The following is an 11782-nucleotide window of genomic DNA, read 5'->3' on the forward strand; positions in this document are numbered from 1 at the left end:
GGGGGGGGGGATTCCGTTGTTATATATGGATTATGTGTCTAAATTTAGTGTCAGGACTAACATGTAAGATATGGGGCATATGCCACTAGGAGATGTCATGGTTGGGAATAGCATAGGGAGTGTCAAGGTCTACGTCACCGTAGGAGATGTCGGGATCTGGGCTACCGTAGGGGATGTCAAGGTCTGGGCTACCGAAGGAGATGTCGGGATCTGGGGTACCGTAGGGGATGTCAAGGTATACATCACCGTAGGAGATGTCGGGATCTTGAGAACCGTAGAGGATGTCAAGGTCTGGGCTACCATAGGAGATGTCGGGATCTGGGCTACCGTAGGGGATGTCACGGTCTGGGCTACTGTAGGGGATATCAAGGTCTAGAACACCGTAGGGGATATCAAGGTCTGGGGTACCGTAGGAGATGTCGGGATCTGGGCTACAGTAGGGGATGTCACGGTCTGGGCTACCGTAGGGGATATCAAGGTCTAGGGCACCGTAGGGGATATCAAGGTCTGGGGTACCGTAGGAGATGTCGATGTCTGTGGAATTGTAGGAAATGTCGAGGTATGTGGTACCGAATGAGATGTCAAGGTATGCGGTACCGTAAGAGATGTCGAAGTCTGGGGTACCGTATAGGATATGTTGTTGTCTGGGGTACCGTATAGGATATGTTGTTGTCTGGGGTATCGTAGGAGATGTCAGGATCTGGGTTACCGTAGGGAATGTGGAGATCTTGGATACCATAGATGTCAAGGTATGGGGTACCGTAGGAGATGGCAAGGTCTAAGGTACCGTAGGATATATCAAGGTCTGGGGTACAGTAGGAGATATCAAAGTCTGGGGTACCGTAGGAGATGTCAATGTCTTGGTAACGTAGGAGTTGTCGAAGTCTGTGGTACCGTAGGAGATATCAAGGTACGGGGTACCGTAAGGGATGCTAAAGTCTGGGGTACAGTAGGAGATAGCAAGGTCTTGGAAACGTAGGATTTGTCGAAGTTTGTGGTACCGTAGGAGATGTCGAAGTCTGTGATACCGTAGGAGATGTCGAGGTCTGTGGTACCGTAGGAGATGTCGAGGTCTGTGATACCGTAGGAGATGTCGAGGTATGTGGTACCGTAGGAGATGTCAAGGTCTAGGTAACGTAGGATGTGTCGAAGTCTGTGGTACCGTAGGAGATGTCAAGGTCTTGCTAACGTAGGATGTGTCGAAGTATGTGGTAACGTAGGATTTGCCGAAGTCTGTGGTACCGTAGGATGTTTCGAAGTCTGTGGTAACGTAGGATTTGTCGAAGTCTGTGGTAACGTAGGATTTGCCGAAGTCTGGGGTTCTGTAGGGAAAAGTCAATGTAGGAATCTTCAATCCTTTAACAATTGCATCCATTAACAACGCTGGAAATAGAATACATGCCACAGATATTAAATATTAAATCGACAGCATGCGGTCTCTTTTATGTAAGAATGGTTGCCAACGGCAGCAAAGATTGTCTTTGTGCGAACAATAGGTGTATAATAGGTAATTTTTCAAGCGTCTGTCAGCAAACTCAGACCCCCTTCGATCGAATAGAAAAACGGCTCATCAAAACGACCAGGACTGAAGGTTACATGATGCCCAATACAGTTTATGCTATTTAGTTCACGTGTACTAAGTTTACCGTAAGACGTGAAAAAAATAGTATTACGTTTTTTCTATTGACTTGTCACGAAAAAACATATAAAAATGGTACATAATTTAACTATATTGCCTTTGGCTATCTACACAAGTATATGTTCGAGTTTTGATAAGAACGTCAAACCAATCGTCGAAATACAAAGGTTTTTTGTTCTAGATGCACTTATCTTATTGTGAAAAGGTATGGGGTCACCTGCCCGACCACATGGGCTAACATCCGGGCCAACAAGAGTTGAAATAACTTGTTTCATAATTGTTGTAAAACAGATGCTTTTTTTATCTTCTCTGCGCACATGTAGAGAAAATACGCACATCGAGAACAGAACCTCTGATTTTGAAGTTGCGTCAAGCCTTCGTCAATACATTATGAAGAACCGTTGCGAGGTATTTTTCGAAACGTTGTACCCCACGTTTTAGTTTCAACAAATTTTATTGGACAAAAAATTGCACAACTGGATAAGACAACAGGCTTAGCCTATATAAGTCTTCTCCTATCCGGTATTAATTGACAAGAAGCATAAATTTAGTACATGGATCAACGAGACACACTCATATACACTTACAACTATACCATTTCACACATACACCCTCACATACACCCTCACATACACATAATAAATAAGCATTCACAAACACACACACACACACACACAAGCCCTTACTCAAAATTTAAGATATACATGTTTATACATATAAATAAATATAAGCATAAGAGGCAATGAAAACAGTCATAATTTTGATTAAATCTGTTAGTAGCAGAAATGTATTGCTGAACTTTTGAGTGAATAAATAAATTATCATCAGTAGATAGATAAACATTACTAGATGTAAGTAGATCAACAGATTTGAATATCCAAAATGATTAGTGATGTCAGTTATGAAATGTCTATAGTTAATATAAAGTGGACATAAGAAGAAATAATGTTCAGCATTTTACCCCACGTGCTTGGTTATACACTATTGTCTATATTAAACATAGCGACGAATCGTTACATTTTTTGATTGTCGCCTTTCTATCTGATAGGAGACCCATGCGCTGTAAAATATTCAAAACAAAGTAAGATATAGGAAAATAAGCCCAATGATTGATATCTGATATTTGTTATTTAATTGGTGAACCACCGTTATATACGTCACGGCGCGTTAATGTGGTTGAGTATATACATGCGCCAGCTGTTCATACACGAGAATATTAAAATTGACGTAAAAAAGGTCCAGATTATTCTGACCGCTGGGCAAAAAGATGTTACAGTAACTGGTATAATGTATGTCAAAGTATTGACCTTATTTAAAAATCTAGATAGAATGTGCCCCTAGGTCAACAAGCTGTGTGGCCAAATCATGAGGTCGGTGCTGTCGTTTCATTCCGAAATAATTGGGGCAAAAGTTAGCTTGTTTCGCTCCGGGTCTTTGCATTTCTGTGGCAAGTTGTATAAGCGACGTTATTAGAATCTAAATAAGTCACTTATATATCGTTATTCATATAACTGGAATAAAGGTTTGTGTACCTTTTCAGATCCAAACTAGTTCAGTGGGTCGTACGAGTGTAATAATGGGGCTCTCATCAGGTGCTCAAATTAAATGAATGACCAAGAAGTACTACAAACGTAATCACAAAGTAATGATTTCACGACAATGCTCAGCCTAGTAAAGAAAAAGGACGGATGTGTTATTAATATCATAAATGTATCCTATGGAGGTTTAGAAATTAGTGCAATTCATGGATAATATAAGATCTGTAGAGACTTTCTGTTCATCCTAGTATGATAAATTCTAAAACGTCAGCCTTAAGTAAAGTAGTTGAATTGGTGTCTTTAATATTTACCATGTTCTGCATTCCAAAACAATAGTCACTTGAGCGTTTGTTTATAAACTATTCACTGTGCTATTTGAAGCGGACTGCCAAGCGTCATATTGACAAAGATATACATGGCGTCTCACAAAAACAGCTACACCCATACATGACAGCTACACCCATACATGACAAAACCAACACACTAACTGTTAATGTAATTAAAGAAGAGATATTGAGAATGTTTATTCGGGGATTACCCTACTGTGTTTCAAGATTTGTGGGTATGCCGTGATTATACAGTTCCAAATGGAGTTGTATTCGACACAGTGCGGAACCAGTAAAACGGATACCCTAGCAAATCAAAATAGAGCAGGGTTATTCCCCTAATCCTATTCCCTTTCGTTGTGTTTTCCATGAGGCGAACGATTCAGTGACAGCATAACAAACCAAATCACTCCTGTGATGCGCAGCTCCTTCAAAAAGTTCATTTAAAATGAACAACATTCAGGTATTTTACGGTTCGTGATTTATTTGATTAAAACAAAACTTACAAAACCAATTCATCAAATACAATAGGTTGCTCTACCAGTATACTTTTGTTTGTAGAAATTCCATATTAAGCGTGTAGGAATACATAACATTGTACTAGCTAATTTGTGTTGATGTTTCTATAAACGCAGAAATAACATTCTCCCAAATCATATAGATTGATAAAGTATTTGTATTCACATTTCAAAACGTACTACTATGCGGATTCCCCGTCGTCCACACCGGACTGTTAATTCTAATTTCATCGACAATTTTCACGTGTTCATTAAGGGGAAACTAAACACAGCACTTACGCCCCTTCCACACTCATATACAGAATCACGAGAAAATCAAGCATACGAGTGTGACTAGACAGCGACTCCTCAATCCGTGGGAAAGGTCTGTTGGGGTTCATTACTCGACAATGCTTCAATATGGATCTGCCTCGTTATGGGCCACTCGAATAGGGATTTTTCCGTCTTCATTTCACAGGGTTCTATGCTACCACATAGCTGGTGCAACAATGTTTTTTATTGGTTGATACCCATGGATTAACGGACAATAGACAACGCACGCGTCCAACAATACAGGCACACGCAACGTTCTAAATTTGATCGTGGAAAAACGGAAATGTGTATCTCTTTATAAACAAACAGTAACACCGTCCACTTGTCTTTAAAACAACGCACTACAAGCGTATAAATCAATCAACAAACAATGCCAATCTCCTGTAAACTATAAATAGTAGTTTTCATGAAATTAAATTCCTTTAGCATGTTTAATTATTTTCGCTGTATGCAGGTTGCATGATGCGTTCCCGGCTATTTCCTGCCCTGGCGAAGCGAAATCACTTAATAAAGCGTTTGCACACGCAGAGGAACAGCCGCATTAAATACTGGATTATATAGGTCACGTCGCCTTATTAATGGACAAAATATTCATTCGTTATTTGGACTTTTAGAATAGAGATATTCAATATATATTTGTGTACTACGATTGGACATATAACTCGGGAATTCGAAAATGTGGGGACAAAAGTAATTAGATCCTATTTTTCTTCCGTAATTCTTCGTTGTTTATTCCACCCTTCACAAGTACATCATCATGGTGATTATTTTTGAATTGGGCTTCATTCAGACGAAGAATTGGCAATGATGCCACAACATCAGATGCTACTCAATTGCTTTATTCTGTTAAATAGACTGATGACGACTTGTTAATTGGACACTGACCGACGCGAAGGTCTCAGGTGCAAATGACCAGACATCATCATCACTGACCACTACTGACAGTCTGTACAGTACGTGACTCATGAAAATGCTGACCAGTAGCGATCCCTTCAAGCTGATGGTTGTTTCGCACCAATTTAAGCAATTCGATCCTATTTCAAAAAAAATGAAAACGCCAGTTGACATTCATTGTATGAAAGCCAACTAAAAGCAAGCAGCTTAAAAAAAAGATTGAATAGAACGGCCATTTTGCAGGAAGGGTCAGTCTTTTCCAACGTTAAAATTAAGAAATCATGACTATGATGACGTCAATAATTGGGTTATGACATTCATAGCTGATATGAATGTCAATTGAAATAAGTTTTGTTATATAGCGGCAATGCCATACATATAAATATTTGTAATTCAGCTTGCTGGGTTTTTCATCTACATTTTCTAGACGCCGTCAATGAACCTTATACCGAATGTCGTTTAATAAGTGCGCAAGTAAAGTTCCCTGATAAGTGTTTACTTAACTGATGTTGTACAGTAATAATTCTTCTAATCTGCGTGTGTGCTTGTTAATGTCTGCTGGTAAGAGCAAGAAAACTCGATCAAACGTAGGGGAATACGGCAGCCTCCAGGTCGATAACTACATGTTTTTCTAAATCTTCATTTTGAAGTGCATCAAATTTAATTGTTGGTGGTCAAAATGTACCTTTTTGATTGACGTTCTGAAACTTAATATAATTTTAATGCAATATGTGATGTCATTTAAAATTTTCCATTTTGAACCAAAGAAAAAAGATTTACTGCCAAAATACAATCGGAAATGCACACATTACCTTGATGTGAAGCTTTAATGTTCAAAGATACGTGTACAGTGGGTCCTTTCTGTTTTTACTCTTTCAAAATCTGCTATTTGGTAACTTGATTTCTAAATTATTTACTACATGTAGAATTTTCCTATCCCATATCTATACATTTGCTAGACTTGACTTATATATAGATGCTATGTTTCTGGTTAACGTTTTCTAAACGGAGAAACATGTCACTCTTAAAAACAAGTTCGGCTAGTTTCAGATTTTTATAAATCCATATGTTATATTTTCGAGTTTTCTTGTTTTTGCGTTCTGTTAATTAACCCTCCTTTTAACATTTGATTGAGTCAAGTTCTTCAGCTCATATGATATTTTCTATCAGTAACCCATAGAAGTCGTACTGTATCGCCTTACCTTGTCTTTTTGAGGGTAGGTGACGTGGTCACCAGTGGGTGGGCAACCATTATCCATTATATTTAGTTATTCATTATCATCCAATATATATCCTGATTACTGGAAAATTGCTCATGTCACGCCTGTATTTAAAGCTAATGATGCACGTATTTCTTCAAACTACAGACCTATTTCACTGATAAGCTGTTTAGAAAACATATTTTATTTCATTGTTTATGTCATACATCAAATTCATAAGTACAGGATTCAGAAAAAAGGATTGAAATACTTATATGAATATGTCGCCTTAATTACTAACAAGCGGATGACAACACTACAAAGTTAAACAACATCGTAAGAATATTATATGTATTAAAGGACAAAACTTGAACCATAAGAGAGAGAGAGAGAGAGAGAGAAGGGGTGGGGGGGGGGGGGGGGGGGGGGCATCCATTATCCATTATATTTAGTTATTCATTATCATCCAATATATATCCTGGTTACTGGAAAATTGCTCATGTCACGCCTGTATTTAAAGCTAATGATGCACGTATTTCTTCATACTACAGACCTATTTCACTGCTAAGCTATTTAGAAAACATATTTTATTTCATTTTTTATGTCATACATCAAATTCATAAGTACAGGATTCAGAAAAAAGTATTTAAATACTTATATGAATATGTCTCCTTAATTACTAACAAGCGGATGACAACACTACAAAGTTAAACAACATCGTAAGAATATTATATGTAATAAAGGACAAAACTTGAACCATAAAAGAGAGAGAGAGAGAAGGGGGGGGGGGGGGGGGGGGGNAAATGGAAATGACTTTAATCGTGACTTAGTGATACTACACTGTAGGCTACATACAATCGCATACTATAAGATAAGTGAACCCAACATAGGTAAAATAAATGTTGTAAATCATGACAAAGATGCTAGTTATTTGAGCGTGTGGTTTATAAACACATGTATTTATTTTCTTACCTAACCATTCTACCACTCATCAGCTCATTGAACTCTATCACTCATTAATTTCTTCATTGGAAAAATATGAGCACACTATTCTAATATTCTGTGATTTTTCGAAGGCATTGGTCGTGTGTGGCATAAAGGTCTTCTACTACACAACTGGAGAATTATGGCATTTCAGGTCAACTTCTTCTTTGGATCAGTAGCTATCTTTCTGATAGAAAGCAAGCAGTATTTATTAAACATTCAACTCCACCAACGCTGGTGTACCTCAAGGTTCAGTTCTCGGGCCTTTATTTTTCTTAATGTATGTAAATGATATTTCATGCGAACTCTTCTATTTGTCCAGACTTTTCGCTTACGATACATCTCTTTTTTACTCCTCTCTCGACCTGAACCAAATAGAATTAGAAGCAAGTTCTAATCTGAGGAAACTTGAAGTTTGGTCCAAAGAGTGGATGATGTCTTTCAACCCCATCACAACTGAGGCCCTTATCATCTCAAATCTGCAGCTTCCGTTTGTCCCATCGTTTAACTTCGATGGTACCCCCATCAAGATTACTAACCAACATAAACACTTAGGTGTTTTTATTTCTAACGACTGTAAATGGAACTTTCGTGTTGATTACATAGTTAGTAAAATAACAAAATATAGTGCAACCCTTCGTAAGCTCAAATTCATCTTAAAACGGAACAACTAAGAGAAGTTATTTTTTATCTATATTAGACAACTTCTTGAATATGCATGTGAGGTTTGGGTTAACTGCGGTGAAACTAACTCCATAACACTGGAGAAAATTCAACTAGAAGCTGTTAGAATTGTCACTGGATTGCGTATTTACACACACACACACACACACAAAATATATATATCAGGAAACTGGCTGGTTACCCCTCGCAAAAAGGGGAGATGCTCGGGAACTTTCTCTATCTTATTCTATTGTTAACAATATGGCACCGAATTTTCTTATTGACTTGTTGCCAGATTATGTTGGAAATATAGTCCCATATGATTTACGAGGAGCTCACCTGCTGAGAGAACAACAGTTTCGTTTACATTTATCACAAAATTCGTTCTTTCCTTCAGCAACGAATCTTTGGAATAACCTGAATAACGATATTAGAAAGTCACCCTCATTAAATTCGTTCAAGTCAAATGTTAAAACGTCCTTGCTGGTGAACAGTAAATCAAGTAAGACATTTGTTAAATATGGATCTAGGAAATTAAATATTCTTCACTGTCGTCTAAGAAACCGAGCAAGCCCACTTAACTATGATCTTTTTATAGCCAACCTAATAGATTCAGCAGAGTGTCGATGTGGGCATCCCTGTGAACATCCTTATCATTTTTTACTTTTTTTGTCCCCTATATCAGAACTTACGTAGAATATTATATACAGATTTAGCATGGTATGATGGTGTTATTGATTTAAACTTTCTCTGTAATGGTGACGCAAGTGTTCTTCAAACGATCATACAAAAAATACCAAATCAGTACAAAATTTTCTAGGTCGGTCGGGATTAAGTGATTTAGTTGATTAATTCTCTGCTTCTCAATCTATACCCTCACCCCCCGTTCTCTCTCTCTCGCTATGTAAATATGTTATGTATGTTATTTGGAGAAGTCATCTATAAGTTGGAAAAACTAACTGACTAATCCTATTGTCATATTATATGTCAATAAAATGTGTTTAAACTAAACGAGTGGGTGGGAGAGTGGGGGTATGAACAAATCTTCTTGAAATCAATCGTTTGATACGAAGCGAGACTGATTTATCCAGAGATACATGGTGATGTGCTCAAGACGTCGTCAGGACTAGTAATCCGAATTGGATACTGTCATCATGTGGATCAGTCAACACCGATAATTAAGTGTACAGAAATGTCGTGTCGAGACACTGTCACCCCAGATGGTGCAATCACCATCATATTGCCTTCAACTTCCCTGAAATAGTTTGCTATTAAACTTGCAGAATCAGCTAATGAGGTGCGCTTGATTGGCGCGGACCGCTGGCGGCAGCGGAGACAACTAAAAAGAGCGTATTACTCACTTCCGCCCAATCCCACACACTACGCCTAGATCAGGTGGGGAGAGGCGACAATGTTTTTGATATTATAGATTCCAAGTGTATAACATTCTCAACAAGTACAATTAAATGTTAGAAAAAATATCATCTTTCTAGTGTTTGGCGTGTTTCCTGTTGACAACGTCTTTAGAGACACTGTCTGACTGTTATTCAGTGCAGAATATGAAATAACTAAAACATTTATACACTAATATATCTATATTTTTGTCACAAGATCTTGTTGAGGTATCAACGTACTTGTACAATTGTACAGTTCTCTACCGTATTAGTAATGTCTCTATTCAATTAAAAAGTGATTTTATTGACCATACTCCCCACGATGTATATCTTTGACATTTATAGCAGAACAAACAACCGATGAAATGTGAGTAAATTGGGAACATCTATCATTAAAAGTTCCGTTCAAAAGCATTTTATCTTTCTAGTATATAAAGTTGCCCGTGTATGCCGCTGTGAAGCCGAATACTATGACGTCAGTACGTACTTTACATAATAGGAAATGTGTAAAATATATTTCATAAATGGCACTTAAGACTTATCTGAAAATTTACTGGTGACTATTTTGAAAAGAATGTAAAATACAGGCAGTGATGATTCTAGCTAGACAAGAAGTTTAAAAGTATAAGGTGATATCGTAAAAAAGATTTCAACGGGAATTACTCAAATACAAATCATAGGTATAAAGTGTAAGGTAGGGTATATCCTTAACTTTAACTTTAACACAAATGAATGGTGTTTTGAGTAAGTAAGCAAATAAACTCAAGCCTAACACAAATAACAAATATAATGTGTAAAATAGCATATACCCTTAATTTTAACACAAATCACATGCATAATGCATGTTAAGCACATATCCTTTTAATTCTCACATAAATCACAGGTACAATATGTAAGGTAACAATGTGTAAGGTAACATATAACCTTTAGTCTATGACCAATGACAGGTATAGTGGATACGATAGCATACAGCCGTAATTCTCAAATAAATCACAGGTATAGTGGATAAGATAGCATACAGCCTTAATTCTCACATAAATCACAGGTACAATATGTAACGTAACAATGTGTAAGGTAACATATAACCTTTAGTCTACGACCAATGACAGGTATAGTGGATACGATAGCATACAGCCCTAATTCTCAAATAAATCACAGGTATAGTGGATAAGATAGCATACAGCCTTAATTCTCACATAAATCACAGGTACAATATGTCAGGTAGCAATGTGTAAGTTAACATATAACCTTAGTTCTAACACTAGTCACATGTATGATGTGTAGGTACATGTAGTACATGTACTTTGTAGATCTCATTATACCGTGTCATACATTGGACCAGCTGCAAACCAGTCATGTTTGTGTATACACCTAGTCATAATTAGGCAAAGTCATATTTTACACAGATACGATACCAGCATCTTTCTGGAGCCGACATTTATCATTATTTGAAATTTAACGACTTACGAGCCTAAAATATTAACGCGAAACCAGTTATTGTCAGCTCTCTTACACATTATACCTGTCACCGAGTCAGCATGAAGTAACGCGTTAAAGCAAGATTATAGTCCGTTAAACAACACGATCATAAAACTAGTACGTGTACGTGCTGTTAGATTCCTTTCCTTGGAAAATAAATCACCTGCTGTATTCACCAAAAGTAACGTAATAAGCGACTTATTATATGAGTGTGTGGGGCTGTGTGGGAGGTCGTAGTAGTGTGTAGCGCTGTGTGGGAGGTCGTAGTAGTGTGGGGCGCTGTGTGGGAGGTCGCAGTAGTGTGTGGCGCTGTGTGGGAGGTCGTGGAAGTGTGTGACGCTGTGTGGGAGGTCGTAGTAGGGTGTGACGCTGTGTGGGAGGTCGTAGTAGTGTGTGACGTTGTGTGGGAGGTCGTAGTAGTGTGTGACGTTGTGTGGGAGGTCGTAGTAGTGTGTGACGCTGTGTTGGAGGTCGCAGTAGTGTGTGACGCTGTGTGGGAGGTCGCAGTAGTGTGTGGGGCTGTGTGGGAGGTCGTAGTAGTGTGTGACGCTATGTGGGAGGTCGCAGTAGTGTGTGGGGCTGTGTGGGAGGTCGTAGTAGTGTGGGGCGCTGTGTGGGAGGTCGCAGTAGTGTGTGGCGCTGTGTGGGAGGGCGTGGTAGTGTGTGACGCTGTGTGGGAGGTCGAAGAAGTGTGTGACGCTGTGTGGGAGGTCGTGGTAGTGTGTGACGCTGTGTGGGAGGTCGTAGTAGTGTGTGGCGCTGTGTGGGAGGTCGTGGTAGTGTGTGACGCTGTGTGGGAGGTCGTAGTAGTGTGTGGGGGATGAATTGTCTCCCAT

At 38.5% G+C, this 11782-nt stretch overlaps 2 protein-coding genes across 2 annotated transcripts; both read right to left on the reverse strand.

Moving 5' to 3' along the window:
• Positions 1-85: 85 nt before the first annotated feature.
• Positions 86-739, reverse strand: LOC110451611 (extensin-2-like). The gene has a single exon (XM_021499731.1). It carries the CDS (start codon positions 737-739, stop codon positions 86-88), a length of 654 nt encoding a protein of 217 aa, XP_021355406.1.
• Positions 740-1120: 381 nt separating this feature from the next.
• On the reverse strand, positions 1121-11782 carry LOC110451612 (histidine-rich glycoprotein-like). Its single transcript, XM_021499733.1, has 2 exons — positions 11110-11782; positions 1121-1383 (listed from the first exon to the last, which is right to left on the reverse strand). Exons 1-2 carry the CDS (start codon positions 11780-11782, stop codon positions 1121-1123), a joined length of 936 nt encoding a protein of 311 aa, XP_021355408.1.

Source organism: Mizuhopecten yessoensis, unplaced genomic scaffold, assembly GCF_002113885.1.
Source record: "Mizuhopecten yessoensis strain PY_sf001 unplaced genomic scaffold, ASM211388v2 scaffold6135_1, whole genome shotgun sequence".
Taxonomy (NCBI): Eukaryota; Metazoa; Mollusca; class Bivalvia; order Pectinida; family Pectinidae; genus Mizuhopecten; species Mizuhopecten yessoensis.